This window comes from Jatropha curcas, chromosome 5 (genome assembly GCF_041381405.1).
Source record: "Jatropha curcas cultivar XTBG-Jc1 chromosome 5, XTBG_Jcur_1.0, whole genome shotgun sequence".
Taxonomy (NCBI): domain Eukaryota; kingdom Viridiplantae; phylum Streptophyta; class Magnoliopsida; order Malpighiales; family Euphorbiaceae; genus Jatropha; species Jatropha curcas.
The window spans coordinates 18214686-18239894 of record NC_143155.1 but is presented as its reverse complement, the minus strand read 5'-3'; the positions used below and the strand labels follow the sequence as shown (position 1 = coordinate 18239894).

The 25209-nt window shown below is 35.1% G+C and overlaps 1 protein-coding gene and 1 long non-coding RNA gene across 5 annotated transcripts; one reads left to right on the top strand and one right to left on the bottom strand.

The window, feature by feature from the left end:
• Positions 1 to 842: 842 nt before the first annotated feature.
• Positions 843 to 23583, bottom strand: LOC105634358 (zinc ion binding/nucleic acid binding/hydrolase). Of its 4 annotated transcripts, none has more exons than XM_089721252.1 (15): positions 23113 to 23556; positions 22868 to 23006; positions 21929 to 22377; positions 21747 to 21851; positions 20857 to 21121; positions 20695 to 20757; positions 18122 to 18196; positions 17909 to 18024; positions 8330 to 8400; positions 8147 to 8234; positions 7901 to 8041; positions 7602 to 7828; positions 6265 to 6538; positions 5903 to 6136; positions 843 to 1680 (listed from the first exon to the last, which is right to left on the bottom strand). In XM_089721252.1, exons 1-15 carry the CDS (start codon positions 23212 to 23214, stop codon positions 1243 to 1245), a joined length of 2787 nt encoding a protein of 928 aa, XP_089577378.1. In that variant the 5' UTR covers positions 23215 to 23556; the 3' UTR covers positions 843 to 1242. The 4 variants fall into 4 exon arrangements, with proteins under 4 accessions (XP_089577378.1, XP_089577379.1, XP_089577377.1 ...); XM_089721253.1 differs by having other exon boundaries at positions 17909 to 18027; positions 20695 to 20736; XM_089721251.1 differs by having other exon boundaries at positions 17909 to 18027; positions 23113 to 23555.
• LOC149496314 (uncharacterized) lies at positions 3263 to 4720 on the top strand. Its single transcript, XR_016320861.1, has 2 exons — positions 3263 to 4435; positions 4544 to 4720. It is a non-coding gene; the product is annotated as an uncharacterized LOC149496314 (long non-coding RNA).
• Positions 23584 to 25209: the final 1626 nt, after the last annotated feature.

Genomic DNA, 25209 nt, shown 5'->3' with positions numbered 1-25209 from the left:
GATAACCATAAATGAAAGGAGCTCGAAATCTATCAAACGAAAAATACGTCATTTTACCGCAGGTTTAATTGATTTTGGCTAGCTTACTAAAGCTCACGCACTGCAGGTGTAATTGATTTTGGCTAGCTTAATAAAGCTAGCACAAGCTGGCTCTTAAGCTTAGCTTGATAAAACTAGCTCATAAGTTAATAAGCTGATCAAATAAGTTTTTACCAAGCCAAGCCTTAGAGCGGCTTGTCTCATTTACAACCCTAGACAGCTATGAATTATATCCCCTTAACTCATTCTTTGTGTCTTTCTCACTCTCTCTTATTGTTTTCTTTATCTTTGATCAAATGCATATTTACTAATTTTGCTCAGGACGTACCAATCTCTTACTAATTTACAGTTGGGCATTGTCTCATCTTAGTAGGAAACGTGTATCAGACCTACATTATCAGTAGTCTAACTCCCCCAACCTTCCTTTATTCATTCTGAAGAGGAAGAGAGGGAGGTGGCAAAGAAACCAATTCCCCAAATAGATAAGAGTATAGGCCAAGTACAGTTTGAAAACAAACCAATTATAAATCTCACTTAGGCTCTTCTATTCTATGTCAGTTATATTCAGTATTTGGAAATTTATTTCAAACAAACAGAAATATTCCAATTCAAACTGAAGGTTGTTTTTGAACAGAAGCCAATTATAGGCATTCAAGAACAATGGTGGAAGCAAGATCAATTTTGAGGTAATGTTATCAAATGAGTCATGTCCATCACATAAATGCAGAGTCAAGACATCCAAGAGCTGGTAATTTACCTGCAAGAATCAAGTCCGAGCTAAATGGCACTTCATGATCCAACCCTTTACATGAAGACTGGCATTTTAAATTGCTATCATGGGGCTCCTTTTAATGCTTACCTTCCTTTAAAATTGAAAGGTGAATGTTTAGGATTCTTTGCAATATTGGCTACAGACTGGAGTCCGAAGAAATCAAGCCTATCTACATAAAAATACAAAGCATGACCCTCTTTCTGCATATGTGCAGTCAAGGGAAAACTCCTTTTTGAATCCCTGTTAGGGAATCCCAAAAGGGAGTTTCACGCTCGAGATCAATCATCTATCTAATGGTGAGTTTAATCGCAGAAGTGGAGTAAAAACACCAAATTAAAACCATTTCTGAATGATCTTCAATCCAATTGCTCGCGTAAATTTCCGTGAAGCATTAAATTCTATACAGATGTAGCAATATGATGTCTTGAGACCTATGGCAAAGGGCTTACTTTACAAACTTCTGTGTTGAATCCACAATCCATTAATAGCAATAGCCATGCATGCTGCTGTTCAGATAGACGATCCTTGGGGCCTTTGACTTCAACAAGCTTGGCTTCACCTTTGTATTCTCCATTGAAGCGCCATAGCAACAAATCAGGCATTCCACTGGACCAACTTCGATAATCTTGGGCAAGATGGAGACAGAGTGAGGCCAAACAAGGGCCCCCAATGCAGGTAACGGCAGCCCTGAGTTCAGAGAGAGAATGTCGGTTCCAGTTAACTCCCTTACAAGCTGTTCCTGAATGCAATTCCCACGATGTAATGATGATCTCCTCAGCCATACCACCTTGGATTTTCTGCAAGTGAGATTCTATAAGGGTCTTTCTCACTGGATAGAAGCCATCAGTCTCCAAATCCAAGGGAGCAGTCTGCAAAATGAAATGTTCTTTATTTTTCTTCTTAAATCATATTTAAACAAAAAAAAAAAAAAAAAAAAAAAAGAGGAAGTGCCCGTATATATACTCTGTTAAATATTAGCACGAATAAATAAATATGTCTACTTAGTTGCATCAAGAACTATCCTTACAACAACTGTGAGATGAAATTACTAACAAAAGAATTCATTCTGCTTCTCAGATAGGGCTGACACAGGAATCATGCTTTATAAATTATGAATAAACAAGCAATAAATCCTTGTTTATGTTCCATAGATTGGCAGACAAGGTAAAAGCAGTGCAAGTATGAAATAATTTACTAGTCAGAAATTCCTCGAAATGGTTTCTATTTCCATAAAGAACTTTCACGCTTTCTGTCTTGATGACCCATTTTGTTTTGAATTTCAACTAGCAGATGCCCTAAAAAAATATGATAGATTGTTGAAAGAGGACACATGAGATTTGGCCTGAGAATGTAAAGTCTGAATTCCTTTCTCTCTTTAGCAGACATGGGCGTTTGACATTTTCCATTTCTCCAGCCATCATCAGGGAACAGCCTAACTATTTGTTTCATACTTCTAGAAGAGACTTTTTTATTATCAGTCTTGCTGTTGATGCTTTCATTTTGAGCACAAAATGATTGTAAGACATTGAAAATGTTTGACAGAAGTTGCAGTCTGAATTTACCACACATCAGTTGCAAATTTGCAGATGGATACAGTTTATAAGGGGAGAGTTTTATCTTCTAACATTGTTCAATGTATTGAGATGTCAGAGGTTAAAGTTAATGTCTATGAGTGGTTTGGCATGCATCAATTTGTCTCAAGAAGAGTTTGCAAGTTTACCAACTAGATCAAATTGTATGATGTTGGAATGACCTTGGAATTACTTAGATGTCTCTTTAAGTGGTAATCCTAACCAAAGTGCTAATATATGGGATCCAGAGTTCCAGAGATTCTAAGGAGGTTGGATCAGAGTTTTAAATAACAACATCAGAAGCTGTTTGAGAACTGGAAACCATATAACAGAATTGGGTAGAATCAAACCACTAAGGATTGAATCGGATACAATATAGTGAATAGTTTTCAAAATTAGCAAAGTAACTCGAACAAATATTAAATGAGCAATTCAGCTAAATATCATCACAATCTTCTGTCTTATTATGAAATTTCATTTAGAAAAATGATTTACAATGAGCTGTATCACAATGGGGAATATCATATCAGCAGGGCCAGCCATGTAACTTATCAATATTTAAAAGGCTGAATACATCATTTGCACCCTGGACTTGCGCAAAAAAGTCTTGTGGCCCCATTTACTTTGAAAATGACCTTGTGGCCCGTTGAAGTTGTAAATTTGCTACTATTAAACACCATCCAAGTAAACAAAAACGCATGAATTTCAAACGCACTGATGTGCAAAAATAAATGTTGGCTTGTAAAAAATAGAGTCAAAAAGATTTATTTTTCTTTTTTCTTTATTCATTGTAGTGGACCACCAACACTACAAATCCACTGGCTTGCTTCTTCATCTGTGATATTATTCTTTAAAAACACTGTATGTTTAGGACATGAAAAGAAGTGGAAACTATTTGTGTCCAATTCAATGAAAACTTTAGGCATCTATTCGTGTCCGATGAATTCATTTAAAAAACACAAGCATCACTTGAAAATTAAAAAGAAAATTATTAGGAAAAGAAAGAATTTCATAAAAGAATAATACAATACAAAAAACTAAGCTCCTGAAGTATAGTGATAGCATATACTCTGAAAGTGAATGATATGTGATTTTGCAACGCATCAGAATGTATTCAGGTTTCAATAGAGCTTCAAAGGGTAAACATTTTCTGCAAATAGGTAGGAGAATGAACAAAAAAACAAAAAATTTTGTAAGCTTTTGTTTTTTCAGTAATTAAAAAAATTTGAATGGAAGTACTAGGTTATTCATGTTTCTTTTTTAAAATTTTCTTTGGCTAATTAGTAAAGCTTAGGTTTAGAATAAAGTGTAGGTTTGAATCTGTAGAAAAGGAGGAGGAGAGAGAAACATAGTATTGATAGAATGAAAAGAGGAGAGAAAGAAGGTAAAGATATAATATTATTTTAATTAATTTAATGATAGAAAAATAATATTTAATTAATTAATGTTGGCATGTGTAAGTTTTTTTAAAGTCTCACACGCCCTTTAGAGTTTGTAATCCATTGGCTTTGCTAACTGGATTAATAAGTATGCAATGGTAATAAATTTACAACTTTAAGAAGCCACAAGGTCATTTTGAAAGTAGAAGAAGCCACAAGACTTTTTGACATAAGTTTAGGGGGCAAATGATGTATTCAACCATATTTAAAGCCCTAATTGGTACCTGGAAAGGTGCCCTTAAGTCAGGACCACAATTTTAGCCCCTTAATTTTATGTTTTACTAGAAGATATGTTTTTTACAATATCGTCAAATTGTGCAATAAACATGATTGCAAACATAGAAAAACTGTTAGATAATAATAAATTGTCACTAAAAATCCATAAAAAACAATTCAAGTTTTGTTTTTACTTTCTGGAAGCATAAACATTTGTCCCTGTCTAGGTTCTAAGTCCTCCATTGTCCATAAGAAGCCCACAGAAACACACCTACATACTCAGTTAAATTAAAAACTGAAGTTGGATCCCATATTTTATTTCCTCATCTTCAATTTCTTGTGCAGTGCATCACGCCGCCGCCCCCCGCCCCCTGCGTCTCCCAATTTTTTTGCTCATGGTAACGATTTTTTCTCTTGAAATATTTACTTGTATACAAATCTGAATGTATATTCCATATCTTTGTTACATGTTTTGTCGAATTCAGTTAAGTTGCTTTTTAAAGCAGATAGAAGGCTTTAGCTTATGGATTGCTGTGGAAATTCTCTAGTAGATCTTTCCCTTCATGCCTTATATGTCCTCAAGATCTGGAAAGGTTGAGTACTGCTCAAGGTAAGGACACAGACTCCTTTGTTCTGTAATTCTCCAAAGATAAGCTCTAATGATCTTTTGCAGGGAAAAAATGCTGAAAAGAAAAAGAAAATGGTCTAATAAGGCCATGCCATCCAATTCGCTTTTAATGTGTTAACAGCATCAAGACTTGGTTTCATTTATGAGGTGGCTTGAGCAGTTCGGAGTCATACTTTTAGTATACTGGTTGTCCATTCAAAATCTTTTAGCTAGTTTAAAAAGGAGAGATTATGGTGGCAGAAAAGGTGCTCAAGTTCTTTGGAATTTTCGTTGTCTGTTAGGACCTGAAATATAGCAGCCTAACTCTTGTTTGGCAGAAGGGAAGATGAAGGAAAGGAGAGGAGGTTAGAAGAAATAGGTAGTGGAGAATACAATTCCTTAGCCATTTATATTGCTATTCTTGTGGACAAAAACTGCAGAATCAATCTCATCTCATATTATGGCTTTGAAAGAATTATATCTCAAAAGCAAGCCGTTAATGTTGGCCAGTCCAAGTTCATATAAACCCCACAGTGAAGTCTGAAAGCCCATACTTCCATTGTGGTATCCAAGACAATTCCTATGTCTTATCTTGCAACTAGGATCCTAACAACCCACCACGCTCCGCAGTCCCTGCACCCATGATGAGTTAGCTTTGTGCTATGTTGGCTGTGTGCTAGGTTTTTTTTCCTAGCCAACCGGTGTCACCACCTAGCCCTGGGTGAACATTGAAATTCCAACATCACCACCCGCGACCGCTTGATTATATCAAGTACACTCAAAATCACAGTTAACATACTATCCCAACTGACTCAAACAAATAAACGTACAGGTCATTCCTAAACATTGTTTTTATGCCTTCGGATAGAATGCATTTGCTTTCAAGAACAGAGTTATTCTTTTAGAGGAGCTGTTTTTGGCTTCTATGTGGTCATGTGCTTCCAAAACTAACAAGGATTAAGGGGATTTTATCAAGTATTATCCAACTTGATTTGAAGGCATTAACTTTAGTTTGGTTTTTATGTTCTTGTTATTAGTTGTATTATATTAAGTTCTTCTGCAAGGGAATCTTTGGACTCCAAGGTAAACTTCTTTTTCCACAAATAATTCTTTTTTTTTCTAATATATATACAAAGAATTTCACTTACAAAACGACAAATGCTAATTTTATGTGTGCATAAAATTTCCAAACAGCAATACTTTGCTCCTGAAACATGCAAAAAGATTAGAGCTTTTCGGATAAAGTACAAACGCATACCTGAAATCTGTTCCGGAAGACATTCGGTACATCGGAAAATATAATGTCCCACATAAGAAGGGCAAAAATTGTCAACCAAATGCCACTCTCAGCATGAACACCATGCCATCCACCTCCTTCACCAGCATAATATTGCAAAGCAAGCTGCTCGACTCCACACTGTTCCCCATCTTCTCCGTAGAACCTGCTCTTCTTGCCGATTTCACAATTCAATGGTCTCCCCTGAATATGAACCTAAGTTGATAGTTGTGGAACATGAAAATTACTATCGTCAAAATGACATTATAGGTTGATTAGAAGTTTCATTAATCATTAGCATCCCTGAGTCTTAAAATCCATAAAGAAAATAACCAAATAATTACCTCCTTAACCTTCCTCCTAACAGAATCTGAGAAGCTAGGAAGTCTCCAGCGCCTTGGAGGTTTTCCCAGGCGAAGAACTCGCTTCTGCAATGCCATCCTTGAGCCAGCACGTACCCATTGATCCAATAAACCATGTTCAGCAACTGAAAGGCTCTCATTGCAACAGCCCATGTGCTCCAGATCAATGGACAATCTTAGTGTCCAATAACCTCGCCTTCCATCACAAGGAAAGCAAGCAAGCAATTCCTCTAGCAACTTTACTGCATCCTTGTACCTAAGAAGGACAAATTACTTCAAGTGGGTAGACAGTGCCTGGAAAATCCCTTTTTAATGCAAGGAATTTAAGAATATAATAATGAGCTGTAAATTTTTTTTTTTTTTTTACCTGAAGTATATTTCTTGAGAAAGGTTATTATGGGAATGAGATCCTTCTTATTTATTTCAAACCATCTTGGAGGCCCCAAACTTTTCATGCTTTGTTTATTAAGCCCTCAAACTTTTATTAAAGTGCAAATTAGATTCTTTTTTTTTTTTTTTTGTACAAAGTAAAATTCACGAAAAAATTTATTAACGACTATTTAAAAAACATTAATGGTCCATCTGGATAGATGGTTATTTGAGATGAATGTAAATTTACATTTGAGTTTAAAGTGTAAATCATAAAAAATACCGATGATGCTAACATCCAAATACTCAATCATTTCAGATCACGAGCTATCCAAATGGCCCCAAAAACAAATTGCACTATTCTTCACCATATAAATTACTAAAGCTACAAAAAAGGAAAAACTCTTGTTTCTATGGCAAAAGTACAATTCATGAAAAAAATTATGTATGGTTAAAAACATTAAAATCATAATTTTCTCTCCATGGAAATTACTGGAAGTACAGAAAAGGAAAAACTCATCTTGTTGCCCTAAACTTTTAAAGTTTCATCTATAAATGCAATTTCTTTGTAATTCTTGAACTGCCAATACTAAATTTCTCATGAATTTTACTTTTGCTATCAAATACGTCGTCAATGTATATCAAGTTCAATGGTTTAATGTGGAGAAATAGAAGCAGCTCAATAGATAAAATGTGACAAGTTCCAGGGCTTGGAAATGAGTTTTTCCTATTTATTTTTGTGGATGATAGAGATAAAATCATGAGTATGAAAGTAAACATAGAACATGTATAGAATGATGAGTTCTGTCTTGGGGATGCCAACCATAGAACTTGTTTGAGAAAACCCAAACAACAAGTGAAAATGAGAGGTCTCTCTTGCTCTCCCTCTTGCTCTGTCCGAGATGCAAGGCAAACATTAGCAAGCAATGACAAAATGATAAGTTCCATACCTACGCTCAGACTCAAGAAAGGAGATTCCTAGCAAGACCACTTTTGAGTATACCCATGATGCTGAAAAATATGAAAGAAATATAGCTGCTGATTCAGAGGACATGGACTGTGTTGCTTTTACAGTATGGTTGGACATACGGGAGTCAGCTATCCTTATGCATGTTAAGACCAATTCATTGTCGTTTTGCTCAAGAGACTCATCCATTATTTGTGCCACTTCAATTGCCTGTGTTACACAACCATTACAAAAAATAAAATTGAACAAAAGATTAACAGCACTTTTGCATAAAAATATAACCTCTTCATAAGCTAGCAGGTTACTTCGGGTTGAGAAAATCTGTTCAGAGATAATGCAGCTGTAAGATGGATACTTGACGACCCCCAAATCAACTAGTAGAAATGATGATAGATTCTGTTCTCCATTCAGGAAGAAAAGTCTCTGCACATCAAACAAAATTTAGAGAAACCCTAAATGTAAATCAGACCTAGATGCTTGTCTGATTTCCATTGGGAGTTTTTTAAGGACTGGAAGTCATGAAAGGACCTCAGCACGCCAGAAAAGTGATTCAGCTTTTGAAGATATCTTGATACACAGTCCAGTTCTATCAAAAATTAAATTTTCCAGGAATAAGCTGCAAAAATGGAAACCAAAAGGAAAGATTGAAATTTAAATTCTCACATACCAAAACATGAAGCAGAACATTTCTTTGATAAGATTTGCTTGTACCATATTCTATCTTCATAGGGGGATAAAAGAGATGCAATAAGATCCTGCTTTCTTGTACCATGGGTGCCATTCTAAACATATCAAATAACAAAAAAGAAATAAGAAGCCCATCAGAGAAAAATCTCATAAATCCATCAACTTCACGACCCCAAATCCAATCCAATATCATATCCCTTGTACGCCCACTCTCTCACCTATCTTGCATACTATTCAGCAGAAACTAACGGCCTCTACAAGCACCGAATCCCTAAATGCTAGTGCCTATATAATAAGTTATACATGGGCAGCAAGTTACTCCTATGAATCCCTAATAAACGGTAAATTCAAATCAAATTAGGAAGTTGAGAAGCATATTTCAATCAGAAGGTTGTGCCAACAACCAATAATCATGTTCCATGCACCAAGTTACACTCTAACAATTGCAGCACAAATGAAGAGATTTTATGATTCAATTTCTACTTTAGTGTTCAAATTGAGTTGTTAATAGCCAATACTTAACATCCATTCAACAAATAATAAACACAAAAAGGCAGACGGGCGAAATAAAAATCTTTCTCTAGAAATGTAATAAGCTAGTATCAAATCAGAAGTTCCCCAAGTTTTACAACTACAAACATAAGTTAACAGTTCTATCGTAATAATAAATTATCATTACCGTTATTAATATTCTTTTTCTTTGATTGGGAAAATGTTAAATTTTATAGGATGCTTTCATCCTAGATTATCGTAATGAGCAACAAAAGTTTATAACAAAGTGCATAGTCTTGATTACTCAGATATTTTTAGTGATCAGTCACATTTGTAAGGCTTTTTTATTTTTCTAGCTACACTAACGGATGGCTAAATATCAATTGCATGAAATAATGCCTTTTTAAATGGTAATCTTGATGATAAGGTATACATGGAAAAACCTCTTGCGCAGGCAAATTCTTACAATGTGTTTGAAAGAGACCATCCTATGGTCTACAATCTTCTAACAGATGATATGGTAAACTTAATGTTGTTCTAGCTCTTAGCATTTAAAGATGAGACATAGAAACTATGTAGCAGGTAAGATATGCATTTAGACGATATTGTAATTACATAAACTGTGGGAACAAATGTTATGCATTAGGCCTTCAGAAGTAAGTTATGTTCCCTTCCTCTTTAGAATTGGCTTTGTCCTAGTTTTGGATTATCATAAAAGGACAAGGGTAGCTAGCTAGCCCAAACACCAATAATGTTGTGGATACAATAAAAGAGTATTGAAAGGAAAGAATAAGAGTCCCAAAGGTCAACCAAATAGAATGAAATTTCTGGTTACACAACCAGGAAAATAGACTTATCAGAACATACAACATAGTGTTTATTATCTCAGAATTCTACCTTGAAAATTTGACATTAATTTCATATGAGTAAAATTGAACCTTTGTCCCGCGTCAAAAAAAGAATGGTATTTAAGATTGTAATTAGGAATAGGATTGTATTACAAGTACTTATGTTATTTATTAATTATTTTTTTAGCTTTTGATCAATGACATGGAAGATCAGTTTAAGTATTTGGATGGGCATGTTTTCCTTGTATTTCCTTCCTTCTTCCTTTTCCTTCTTTCTTCAAAAGCTTCCCACTGCAGTGACACAAATGCCTGTTTACAGATTCTAAAAACAGCTATTAAGTTCTCTTCTTGCCTTAACCCCAAGTTAACCCCATAAAACTAGTCTAAATTCTTCTTTAAAATTGAACCCCAATATTCACCGATTGCATGAAAGTCAAAGAATAGCTGTTCAAGAAACTTGCTTAAAACTCAACAGATAAATGAAAATTTGAACACAATTGGTATGTCCATACACCATGAAAGAAGTCTGTTAAGGATTAGATGTAAATAGAACTCTGTTAGAAGTTAGATTTCTAATAGGTTTATAGTATTTTGTATGTGTATATATATATATATGTGTCCCTATTGATGAAAATTAAAAGCAAGAAAATACTTTTCCACATTAAATTCACATGGTATCAGAGCCTTTTAGCTCGTTAAACTTTTTTTTCCGTTTCCGTTGAAATTTCGGAGGCTGTTAGTTTTGGTGACCGTTCTAGGGTCACTGTTTTGTCTCACCGCCCACCTCAGAAGCTTCTCCAGCTGCCGACCGATGTTCCCTCCAAGTCCGGTCACTGGATTCCTTGTGCGTGGGCCTCACGCGCTGATTCTGTTTTCTGCTACAGTACCACACGCCGGCGCGTCCGACTGTTTCCAGCGATCGGAAATAGTCCTCTAGCTTGTTTCCACGTCAGCAGTCTACCCAGGTGGTTGTTTTTCCAATCCGGCGAAGTTTTGGTAGGGGCATTCTCAGTTTTGTCAATTTGACGTTTTAGGTTACTTTTCGCTCCTGTTTGCATTGAAAGGCTATTTTTTTTGGATATCTCTTTCTGCGTTGTTGGTAGGGTGTTTAGTTTTTATTAATAATGGATCCTGCACCTACAGATTCTAAAACTACTATTACTGAATTGATCCTAGCAATGAATAAAATCACAGAACAAAAATTGAAAGGAACTAATTATTTAGATTGGATTAAAACAATTAGAATTTATCTGCGGAGTGTTGAAAAAGATGATCATTTAATTGATGATCCACCAACTGGTGACACTAGACAACGTTAGCTCAGGGAAGATGCTAAGTTTTTTCTACTGATTCGCAATTCTATTGACAATGAAGTGGTTGGGTTAATCAATCATTGTGAGTTTGTTAAAGAATTAATGGAATATCTTGAATTCTTGTATTCGGGAAAAGGTAATCTGTCTCATGTATATGAGGTCTGCAAAGGATTTTATCGAGCCAACCAGCAAGATAAGCCCCTTATAGCTTATTTCATGGAATTTAAGAAGATTTACGAGGAACTTAATGTTTTATTGCCTTTTAGTCCCGATGTTAAGGTTCAAAAAATCCAGCGAGAACAAATGGCTGTGATGAGTTTTCTTGTAGGTCTTGCTTCGGTTTTTGAAATTGCCAAATCACAAGTTCTTTCAGGCAGTGATGTTACCTCTCTTCAGGAGACTTTTGCTAGATTGCTACATACTGAGGGTTCTCATACCCCTTCCCCTTCTGATAATAGTGCCCTTGTGAGTCGCAATCAGGTAGCTAGGCAGCCAAGAAATAGAGGAAGAGGAGGAAATAACCGTAGTAATGGACCAATTACTCGAGAGGCAAGTATTCTTATATGCCATTATTGCCATGAACCTGGTCACACTAAACGGTATTGCAAGAAACAGATCAATAAGCCACCAAGGGTAAATACAGCCACTCAAGATTCTACAGTTACTTCTTCTGATAACACTGTAACAATTTATGCTACGGAGTATGCTGAGCTCTCTAGATACCGTTCTTCTAAGTCTACTGATTCCTTGATTGCTAGTGTTGCCAATTCAGATACTCCTTCATGTCTTATGTCTACCTCATCAGAGTGGGTCATTAATTCTGGTTGCACATATCACATGACAGGTAACCCTAGTCTCTTATCCTCATTAAAAGAGCCTGAACAATTTAATCATCATGTTACTCTAGCTGATGGGTCCACATCTTCCGTCAAATGTATTGGCACTACCAATCCCATTCCATCTCTTCCATTGTCTTTTGTTTTTTGCTTGTCTCGCGTTTTCGTTTAATCTACTGTCAGTTGGCAAAATTACTCGTATACTGAATTGTTGTGTTAAATTTTATCCTACATATTGTGTGTTTCAGGATCTTTTGACGAAGCGGATTATTGGTAGAGGATGTGAGTCTGGTGGCCTTTATCTTCTGGATGAACATGTTTCATTATCTCTGAGTTGTGTCGGTGCTCTATCTCCTCTTGAGGTTCATTGTCGTTTGGGTCATCCTTCATTGTCTACTTTAAAGAAGTTGTGTCCATAGTTTCAGTCTTTGTCAATTTTAGAATGTGAATCTTGTCAATTTGCCAAACATCATCTTTTACCTTTAGTTCCTCGAGTCAATAAACAGGTTTCATCCCCTTTTTGAGTTAGTTCATTCTGATATTTGGGGTCCATGTCCTGTTATTTCTAAAACTGACTTTCGGTATTTTGTAACGTTTGTGGATGATTATTCTCGTGTTAATTGGTTATTTTTAATGAAAACTCGCTCTGAGATATTCTCTATTTTCTGTTCCTTTTGTGCTGAGATTAAAACTCAATTTAATACCTCTGTTTGCATATTGCACAGTGATAATGCTAAAGAATATCTATCTAGTTCCTTCCAATCTTATATGTCACAGAATGGTATTCTCTATCAAACATCTTGTGTTGATAATCCTTCCCAAAATGGGGTTGCAAAAAGGAAAAATCAACATCTTCTTGAGGTTGCTAGGGCACTTTTATTCCAAATGAAGGTCCCTAAACATTTTTGGGCCGACGCTGTCTCTACTGCATGTTTTTTTATTAATCACATGCCTTCTTCTGTACTTAATGGTGCAATTCCTTATAATGTCTTGTTTCCTTCTAAGCTTTTATTCCCCATTGAACCTCGTATTTTTGGTTGTACTTGTTTTGTTCGTGATGTTCATCCACAGGTTTCCAAATTAGATCCAAAGTTCCTTCGCTGTGTTTTCCTTGGGTATTCTCGGCATCAAAAAAGTTATCGTTGTTTCTCTCCCGATCTTGACCGTTATATTATTTCTACAGATGTCACATTTTTTTAGATTACTCCTTTTTTCCTTCTTCTATATATAACAGTGAGGGGGAGGATGATGAATTTTTAGTTTATACTATCTAGCAATTTCATAACTCTCCTGCTCCTGCTCCTACTCCTGAACTTGCACCTGCTCCTGCTACAGCATCTGCTCCTATTCCCGCTCCTGCACCAGCATCTGCTCGCCCTCGTTTGAATAGGTTTATTCCAGGAGACCAAGAACTCTTGACTAACTTCCTCCAACTATCGCTTCAACAGAAGATCCGGTTCACTCCACTCAACCTGAGCCTGTGCCATCCACTTCCCAGTCAGATCTTGACCTTCCCATTGCTCTTCGAAAAGGTAAACACAAGTGTACCTATCCTATTTCCTCTTTTGTCAATTATGATCACCTTTCTTCTTCATCTCATTGTTTTCTAAGTAACCTAGACTCTGTCTCTATACCTAAAACTGTTGTCCAAGCTTTATCCCATCCTGGTTGGTGTGCAGCAATGAAAGAGGAGATGGCTGCCTTAGATACTAATGGTACTTGGGATCTTGTGCCTCTCCCGGCAGGTAAGAAAGCTATTGGTTGTAAGTGGATTTTCACCGTTAAAGTGAATCCTGATGGGTCTATTGCTCGTCTCAAGGCTCAATTAGTTGCAAAGGGCTATTTTCAGATTTATGGCCTTGATTATTCTGATACTTTTTCTCCTGTCGCCAAATTGTCTTCTGTTCGTTTATTTATTTCCTTAGCAGCTACTTTTGACTGGCCTTTACATCAGCTGGATGTTAAGAATGCCTTTCTTCATGGGGATCTTCAGGAGGAAGTTTACATGGAGCAACCACCAGGCTTTGCTGCTAAAGGGGAGTCGGGTAAAGTGTGTAAACTTTGAAAATCTCTTTATGGCCTAAAACAGAGTCCTTGAGCTTGGTTTGGTAGATTTTGCAATGTGGTACATTAATTTGGCATGCAAAAGAGTACTTCTGATCATTCTGTATTTTTCAGAAGTACTAAGACTGGTTTGATTCTACTTGTGGTTTATGTTGATGACATTGTTATTACAGGGAGTGATTCAGCCGACATTACATCACTCAAGTCATGTCTCCAAACTCAGTTCCAGACAAAAGACTTAGGATTGTTGAAGTAGTTTTTTGGTATTGAAGTATCGAAGTGTAAGAGAGACATCTTTTTACCTCAAAGGAAGTATGTCCTTGACTTACTGAAGGAAACTAGAAAGTTGGGTGCCAAGCCATGCAGTGCTCCAATGACTCCTAATTTGCAACTTTCCATTGATGGTGAGCTATTTGATGATCCTAAGATATATAGAAGATTAGTGGGCAAATTGAATTATCTTACAGTAACACGACCAGATATTGCTTACTCTGTGAGCTTCTTAAGCCAATTTATGTCGTCTCCTACTGTTATCCATTGGAAAGGTTGAAAGGTAATCTAGGTCGTGGCCTGCTTTACAGTAATCATGGGCATTTGGACATTGAGTGTTTTTCAAATGCGGATTGGGCAGGTTCGAAGGTTGATAAAAGATCAACTTCAGGATATTGTGTCTTTGTAGGTGAAAACTTGATATCGTGGAGGAGCAAGAAACAAAATGTAGTCTCATAATCGAGTGCTGAATCAGAATATCAAGTTATGGCACAATCTGCTTGTGAATTAATTTGGATTCGTCAGTTGTTAGAGGAAATTGGCTTCAAGTCATCCTTGCCTGCAAAGTTACGGTGTGATAATCAAGCTGCTCTTCACATTGCATCAAATCTAGTATTCCATGAACGAACAAAACATATCGAGATTGATTTTCATTTCATCCGGAAAAAGATACAACAAGGTGTATCTCTACAGGGCATGTTAAAACAAGTGAAATCTTTACAAAAGCTCTAAATGGACCTCGGGTGGATTATCTTTGTAACAAGTTGGGCATGATTAACATCTATGCTCTAACTTGAGGGAGAGTGTTAAGGATTAGTTGTAAATAGAACTCTATTAGGAGTTAGATTCCTAATAGGTTTATAATATCTTGTATGTGTGTATATATATATATATATGTGTGTGTGTGTGTGTGTGTGTGTGTGTGTGTGTCCCTATTGATGAAAATTAAAAGCAAGAAAATACTTTTCCACATTAAATTCACAAAGTCTTAGCTAGAAAACATAGAACAGATGTTTGACTTGTATCTATCCACACTGTGATCTCTTACTGTGTAGCTACCAAAAGCCAATTCATCATTTTACAAGCATAAACTATGGATACAACAAAAAATACAAGGATCCATCCATAATGCTCTATTTTTTATGCATTACAAATGCTAGAGAAACAGTTAAAGTATGGTTTCTACTCGAGATTTTAAATAATGCTGGTAATGGTCAGCTGGCACTGCAGTAGACTTGAACAAAAAAAAAATGGCAAAAAGTTTCCAAAGTATATTTTTGATAAATCTTTATCTATATGTTTGGTACAGTAGCACTCTCAATACTTAAGATAACAATTCACGGAAAAACAAATATAATTTTGTAGACAAAATCCACATGACGGCAATATTCCTTTTTTTTTTTTTTTTTTTTTGCGCTAAATTAACTATTGAGACTACAAGAAAATTTTTAAGAAAATGAAACTTAAAATTTTAAAGAATTAAATTTAATAACAATTTTCACAAAAAAATAAGTAGATGGGTAGAAAGCCCTTTTTATCAAAAGGGTGGAACCTAGCCGACATTTAAGAATTACTACAAACATCTTTTAGCTAGCGGCCTCTTGTTCTCAATTAATTGCTTAAAGGAAAATCCAACATACACTATGGTTTAAAGAAACAAACATTGAAACAACATCAGAACTCCTAAAAGTAGAACCATTCTTACAATGAAGTACGTAAAGTAAAATTTGTTCCAACATTTCGGTCCCTAGCTTCGGATCTAGATATGGGTCTTTGAAGTAGAGGGTCAAGTTTGAGATGGGGTGTTGTAGAGGGATTATTCTTCCTTCTACATATGATGACAAACTTGGAGAGAATCTACAATCTCTTGAGTTTAAAAATACTCAACTTCCGAAATTTTTCTCATAACTTGTCCATTCATCAAAGATCAAAGAAATAGTTCTACGAGAAATAATTCTCCTACATTTTAGGGAACATAAACAAACATGGCCAATATCACCACATACATCTAAGAACAAGGACAACAACTTCAAACTTCTTTTACAGAAATAACAATAGAATAGAACAGAAAATAAATAAAAATTAGAAATTAGAAATCCCCAATCTGCTACAACTAAATGGATGGAGTGGCTATCTTGGGCTGAGTACTGCTATAACACCAGTTACCACTCATCACTCATGGCAGAAAAATTCCAAAGTCTTTGAGTGCTTTAACTCAAGAGATCCAGGTTCTCTCTAACGAATCTAATTTAGTTACAATCATAGGTCGCAGAAAGAGAACACCCACTCCACCTTCCCAACCTGCCCTCACTCATCCTGATATTTTAACTCACCGACCCATAAAGGGACCATAACAGAACCTCCTGTAAATCACATCATATAGCTTGATAACATCTAATCAAGTCGTAATACTTTTAATATCACTCACAGTTATCCCTTAAACAGTACACTCTATTAGCCAACACTAAACATATCCATTCCTTTTCATTTTAGTCCCAAAAATTTTGAATTTACACTTTCCTTTTTACTCTTTTGCTTCTTCAATTTGAAATAAACACTTCAATGATTTATTAAAAAATGTATAGAAGTAAGAAATTTCACATTAACAAACAAAGACAAAAAATTCTTCATAACTTTGGATTTTTATTTGTGTTTGAGAAACGTCATGGTTTATATGATGAACATTATATTATCTACTGGATATTTTCAAAAATATATAGCATATAGTTACTAACAAATTTTTTAGAAAAATGCAGAAAATAGCACACCTGCAATAAGTTCTGCTAACAGATTTTGTGATGAATTAAAGACCTTGTAGAACACATGCCAGGGGGGAACTATGCTTGAGAAAATGGTAGATACTCTAGAGAGTGAATAATTAGTAGAATTTGGATCAAGTTACTACTCTTGGTTGATTTTTAAATTTACAGTTTTCCTTTTTACTCTTTTTCTTCTTCAATTTGAAATAAAAACTTCGACGATTCTTCAAAAAAATGTATAAAAATAAGAAATTTCACATCAACAAACATGGACAAAACTTTCTTAATAACTTTAGAGTGTTATTTATTGTTTGAGCAAATCCATCGTCTATTGAATGTTAAACTTTATATAATTTATTGGATCTTTGAAAAGTATAGTTAATAGAAAATTTTCAGAAAATGCAGAAAATTTGCTCACTTGCAATAAGTTCTGTTAACAGATTTCTTGATAAATCAAAGACCTTGTGGAACACATGCCGGGGGAAAATATGATTGATAAAATGGTAGATACTCTTGAGAGAGATAACTAGCAGAATTTGGATCAAGTTACTTCTCCTGGTTGATTAAATCAAAGTACAATCTCAATTTGTTTTCTCTCTCAAAAGTATGGCTTCTAATTGTCTATTGGTTATATTACCTAAACAAGGTCCTAAAAAAGAATGTCATTCTCGAAATTAAATTCCAAAGCCCAGAAAAAACATTTGCAAGTGATAGGTCAACATACAACAACAATAGCAAAGGCCAAGCCCTATCAACACGATCGCTTCATGAGTCCCCTTCAAGCCTAGGAACAGGGACGAGTACCTATCCACCATGCGGCATAGTTTTACTGGGAAAAATTTTCCAAATTTGTTGTTTACGTTGATCTTTAAACATCTGCTCATTCATAATCCTTATTTTTCAGCGACATAATACATAATGCATACTATTTTTTGAAAAATGTGTGCGTGCAGAATGTATGAGAAAGTAATGGAAACAGAATATAGCTACATATAATAAGCAAAATATGATTACTGCAAACCTTCTTAAATATGGATGTAATTTCACGCAGCTCAGAAACAGTCAGCAAATTCAAAATCTCTTCCATTTGATTCTTTTGTAGTTCTTTTGCATCTTCAATGGAACAAATATAACCTACTGCTGCAATTGCAAGCCGAGAAAATCCTATGTTAAAGATCTCATTTAGCAGGCCATATTAAAGGTAGAACAAATATTACCCAATTACTAAAAATACCAGACAGCCCCTTGATTGCCTGCTTAGAATCCGTAACTTCTGGATATGAGATACTAGACACCCGGAACCATGGTCCTAATATAGGAACAGCAATATATTAAAATTACTACACTTGAGGGGAGAATACTCTAAGGTTAATGTAGCAAATGTTGGTGAATTATTCGAATATCGGTGATATAAAAAAATAATCCAAATACAAATCATTACTACACTTGAGGGGAGAATACTCTAAGGTTAATGTAGCAAATGTTGGTGAATTATTCGAATATCGTGATATAAAAGAATAATCCAAATGCAAATCATCTTTTTCAATTTGGATCAAGCCAAAAAAAAAAAAATTCCATTGGCACCTCACAAATCCTATATGTTGCCCAATAGATAAGCAAGAATAATAATAACTTGATGTACGACTACTTCATTTATATATTAGCTCCATGTTAATAACTCAGTAGAAGTGCAACAAAGAATAAGTGATAAATTCAAAGTGTTACAATTACTGCTTAACCATTGGAAGAAGAAAAAAAAAAAATCCACCAGATGGTAAAATTAACTTGCCAGCAGATGTGGAATGCTTGATAGCGTGAGATCCACAGAAAATCAATTCAAACAGAAAAGAGAATACAAATATTATGCATCTTGAAATATTTTTAAGCAATACACCCATCAAATTTTCATGATAACCTCAGAACTTATTGGTAATAAATGTATATTGATATGAATAAAGCACGAACACTAGGAGCCCAAATCAGATTCATCCTGATACATGTCTTAACTCTCAAAAAAGATCTTAAAATTTAGGAGAAAATTACAATCTATACAACACCAGAATGGAAACGTGGAAACGGACATAGGGAAACAGCATTTGAAATACAACTTTACACGGGAAACGACATTTTAACAAGGGTAAGCCGACAGGTAGAGACGTCTCCCAAAGTGCATCATAGATTACAATGAGAATAATAGAGATAAGGAAACTAGAAACCAACAATATACATTGAGGGGTGAATGAGGGATGTATACATCACACAGAAAAGAAGAATAAAGGGAGAAGTTAAACTAGTCCAAAAAATTAGGGCCTTACACAATAATAGTCCTCAAAAATATTAGAATATACATTTCTACGTATAGAAAAAAGTTTTTTACTTTCAAAAGGATCCCCTGTTGTTAGTGATTCATTATAGTAATGTTCCACAATACTCATTTTGTAAAAAAGTCATATAGACTGCAAAAGAAATTTTAAGACTAAAATTAGTCCCCAAAAGTTTTAATAAGGTCCTTGACTAAAACATCAACAAACAAAAAAGGAAGTATTTCTAATTCCATCTTCTTTTTTAGTTTCATATCAATTTTCCTATTATCAATCTCTCAAATACGTATCGTTAATTTTTGGTAAGCTTTTTTTCTTTTTTAACTATGAACAATTTTGAAAAAAATTGTAGAATTTATATTATAATCTTTCTATTGTGTGTTTACCATTTTTTTATTTTAAATTATATCAAACAGAGTGTTTCTGCAAATTTAGAGAAACATAAAGTTCTAAATATACATTTTGAATGTATTATTAAATACAAATTTTAATCTTGCATAATTTGATATTCCTTGATTTTATAAGTTTACATCAAATTCTTAGCACTATGTAGACTAAGAGTTACATGATTTTAGTTAAAACTAACTATTAATTTGTTTTATAGATATTATTATAATATCAAACATCATCTCTTTCTTTTCTTTTCTTTCTTTTTTTCTTTTTTTTATTCTCTTTTTTTGGAGGGGAGAGAGAGATTACTTAAAACTATACCTGTTCATTTTGGCGGCGGGCCAGGCCCAATCAAACGTAAAACTTTTATGATATAGGGCCCCAAAGATCAAGTTTGATTAATGAACCAAGCCAAGCCCAACAAAACAATAAGTATATGTGTAGCACTGCTATTTTATTCACCTTGCAAGATGAGTCACATCATATGGTAAAGCCTTAAACAGACACAAACTACAAGTCTAACTCAACTTGGAGCTGGGCTTTGAACCAATAAAACCTAGCAAATCCACAAACTAATCTAAATCAGATTAAAACTATTTTGAAGGGTTGAAAGAATATAATTTAGTTCATTCAAATTGATAGGACATTACTTTATTATTTTCACTAACATTTTCATGAGAGAAGGCTAACAACAGGACAAAATATTGAAATAGTTTTTGTTGCTTGAATGTGTCTTTTGTAACCTTAAGGATTATTGCTGTACAAATACTAAATTTTGGGACTAACTTTAACTTTCCTCCAGGAGGCGGTGGGCCAGGGGTGCGGGGGTGGGGGAGAGTTTTAGATATCACCTTGTCAATTGTAGCATATGGACAGCCTTTCACATAATACAGCCAATGACCAACAATCGATTTACCAAGAGGAAAATTTGTAAGATCCCTAGTATCATTTGGCAAAAATCAAGAGTGTTTTAACTTCCATCACCCTTGACCAGCTAATCAAATCAAGCTTCAAGTAAATAAGAATATACTGAAATCAAGGAAGCAAGAAAGAAAAACACGATAAAGACTTCAAATGAAAGGATACAAATAAATACCTTTCCGTGTATAAAGCCGAACAAAAAGCCTCTGACTGTCATCTGGAAGAGAAAGAAATGATTCTGTCAACAAATAACGATAAAATATCATCAGAAACCTGTCAGGAAAAAAAAATATAGAAATCCAGAAGAAATATGGAGACCAACTATTGGAGCTACTACCCATGTAATTTTTCTCATCATCAGTGAAAAGGTGAGTATTGCTTCTCAAAACTTCTTGCAATAACAAACAAAAGTTATGCTGATATTTTATTGTGCTACTTGCATAATTCTTTGCAGATTCAACTACATGAAGAAGATTTTTCCATAAATGTGTGAAATCCTCAATTTCATGACGGTCTCTATCACCATGTGATATGACTTCACAACACACGATTTGGATTGGAACAACATCAAGTGAAAGTTTTGGAACAGAAGTCACATGTCCCTGCAGAAAATCCCAGTGTGACTAGATAACCATGAACATCTGAAAATAAGACTATTATTCATTTCTAATATAATTTGACAAAACTAAAATTCAGTAAGTCTAAATGTAGAATTGAGACAGTTCAGTTCACAATAATAAGCTTGAAATGTCTGACAATTGTTGGCAATTTCATTTTTTTTTTCTTTCAACAACTATGAGTACTGGTTTAAAAAAATCTGTGCATACACTTAGAAATTTATATTTAAGTCCACTGCCTATTAAGTTAATCAGATAAAGTTCTCAACTATAGCATCACATGTGTTACAGATCAAATAGCATTCAATAACGCTTATTTTTTCAGTAAGTATTAGGCTAGAGGTACAAGACTTATAGCAAATAAGATTAGGAAAGAAAGGAAGAAAAAGAAGAAGAAAAGAAACTGATATAGCATACTCGTTCCCACTATCCTGCACAATAGGTGTTTCAGAACAAATATAAACCTCATTTGAACAACATCCTTCAAATGCTGTATGTATTTTGAACACTGTAGGAGGCTTTTGTATGTATTTTACGAAATGCAAGTAAAAAACTAAATGCATTCAAGTTTAGCTAACAAAAACTTCTGCAGCTTCAGAATTACTGTTACCTTGAATGTTAGAGAATACTTCTCAATTAAAGGAGATAAATGTTCAGCTAATTCTCGAGGAAGAAAACCAAGCACTTTAGGGTGTGTGGAATCTGCCAAAAGAACCTGACACAAAAAGACCATGTAACACCACCTAAAATAACTGAAGAATTTGTAAAAAGCAAATAAAAAAGGAAACACACCTTGATAGCATTTGGATCCTTAGGATTATCTGGGTCTCTCAAAAGAGATATCCTTGCCCCGAGATTTAAGTCCTTCTCAACACTAAACCTACGACCAACAATGTAAGTTTCAAGAAGCACTTCTGATATGTCATCTAAAGTTGTGATTGGATCACATGTGGGCACCTCATCTTTCAGGAGCAATGAAGAGGGATCAACTTGACAGCTAATTCTATCTTCATCAATAGGCTTCCCAACTGAACAAGCTAGACCAGCTTTGACAACAATAGGCTCTGTACTTGATGATAATTGACAAGGATTGCTGTCATTTTCTTGAGCAGCAACAGAATTCTTCAGGTCAATTACAGTATTCTGTACAACACTGCTCGTATGTGAGCAGAAGTCCAACTGGAGAAGGGTGCGTTGGGTCAATTTTCGTTTTCGTTTCTTCCCACTCAACAGGCACGCATCTGCTCACCATTAATTTGAACATGTAAGCTGGAATACAAAGAAATCACTACGTATGGCAGATGAAGGGTGTTTGGTTCTTATAATCTAATAAAGCTATCAGCATTCAAACCCCAGAAAAACAAGGCCTTCCTAGTAAAAGTAACATTAGTAGTTTACATATCTCACTTTAGCAAATGAAGCACTAGGGTAATGTCATTCATATAAAGGTTCATTCCATCTAGACAAAGGGGGAATAAATAAGCACTGCATATGTAATATTAGGGTCCATTTGGATAGCTGGTCACTTGAAATAATGTACTTGAAATTTAGCACCAAACTAATTTTTTATGATTTTACACTTGAAACTCAAATTCAAATCCATTTCAAACGACTACTTATCCAAACAGACAGTTAGATAATTAGCAAGCTTGAAGGATCATGACAGGATGCTGCTTTTTATATCCAGTAGACATGAGATGCAAAATTATGTATATATATTTAAAGGTATACCCAAATGAGAATTAATCACGCAGTCTTCACCACGCACTCTACTCCCACAAACAGGGCAAGCTACCCAATCTTTAGTAGACATCTTAAGCAGACTTTTCTCATCTTCCTCCATTTTATTCTCAGAAAATCTCTTCTCATCCTTATCAAAACACAATAATAAACAAAGTTTAGAATTTGTTATTTCGATTACACCTTCTGGTTCTCGAATTGCTGAAACCAATAGAGAATCGGATGAGTTAAGTTACCTGAACGGGAATGTAAAGCAAAGATTGACGATTAGGAAGGAATCGCCTTCTTTTACCAACCAATCGGATCAAGCTTTCACGTCCAGTTAACATTTTCCCCATTTGGAAGAAATTTGTGTCATCGACTAATCTCAGTAGCTGTGAGATCTTACAAAAAGATACAACACACTGTACAGTGATGAGGATTTGAGGATGCAAATGTAGAAGAAACTTCGAAAATTCGCGCCTTTGAACGAGTGCTTTATTTTCTCCTCCGTTAGGACGCGCCGAATGAGGAATGGGCTAGAGAATGGTAAACAGTTTGGATTGGGCTATTGACAATTTCAAACCCAACAAGCCTTTTTTTTATTCATCAGGAAGGTCCGATGCACTGAAAACAAAATTATTGGCACAATAGAGTCTGGATTCACAAATTGGTGAAATCATTTGTAGCTGAAAGAATTCAAAATCCAGACTTCTCACTCCTCACGTAATGCCAATTGATATTTTCCCTTGGTTTTAAAGATAAATTATCAATATTTTAATCACTTTAATGATAATAAAATTGAAATATGCTACATTTGGAGTTAGAAATACCATAGACATTGGTTTGTGTAGAGGGGTGTTCATCAAACCACCCAAACCATCTAAATCGATTTAAACCAACTTAAATTCACAATTTTAAAGATTGATGAATTGGTTAGATATTATAAAATTTAAATGTCGAGATCCTAATTTGGTTACAATTTTAATGTTAAAGTGTCACGACCCGATTCCGTGGGCCGGACCGGCACTAGGGCCTAGGTAAGCTTAAGGCCCCCGAGGCCCGTAGTAAGCCTAAATTATCCAATCTATCTACCTTGCTGTCCCAATTTCATCAGAACAGTAAGCCATATGACTTAAAGATACAGGTTGATAAAAATTTTCAAACATCTGACCCAATCTCAAATAATACATAGAATTTAACCAGGGCCTGTTCATAATAAATCATAATCATAATATGGACTTACTGATTCACCTGCAGCTAATTACACAATAATTAATTTATAGCGTAGTACTAACAATAAGACCCAATTTAAATACACAACCCTATAACTGCGGAGTTCAATAATAATCTGATAATAGAGTAATTTATACATCCAAAATTTAATAACAGAAATATAAAGTTTACATTTACAACTCTGCGGAGAAGATTGCAGAGCTTCAGTCGAATCAGTTGCTTCCTAGTACCTGGGAGGTTTGTTGGGGGGTGAGTTTTGCAACTCAATGAATAATAATAAATAATACACACCACATACAGTCAAGCAAAATGCACCCTAGTATACTGAATGAACACACAACAGTCAATCATATGACATTACATCAGCACCCACAAACAATATCACCTTCAAATAATCACATCACGTGGAAATTAGTCAGTGGAGTCACCGAAACCCCCGATGAGCCGTCCTCCCACATGGCTCATCCTCTCACATGTGCACCAGGGAGCCGATCTCCCATACTGGCCGACCGGTCTAATCCTCACTTGACCAGCCCTCTCATTGTTTTTCCATTCTCTCTATTCTTTTCCATACCAACAGGAGATAACCCGGTCGTCTCCATCAAATCTAGATCATCAGGCGCTCACAACAGGAGGCCACCCTGCGGGCTGCGATCAAATCTAGATTATCAGGTGCGCCCAATAAAGAAACCAACCTGTGGTTTTCCATATCACACAGATCATAGCAGTAGGTGCACACGGGGGCGCCGATCTCCCATTTACCCGGCCAAATTTCATATCATATTCAGGATCCATATCACATATGCCATTCTCACAAACCCATGGTGACCCACTTCATCCCAATTCCACACAAACAAATCACAGTATAGTCACAGCACAAATAATCAGACATTTCATTCATCATAATACACCAATTCCATCCAAATGCACAATATATAAATATAATTATAGTGATCGTAACATAATATATATGATAAAATACTTATAATATATTGTAAATATGTAAATAAAAAATATAATGTTTATAAATAAATGATATGCAAATGCAGTGTTGATATGCATTATTTATTATTACTCACAGTGGTGGAGAACGAAGCTCTAGTTTTGATTCTGTCCGA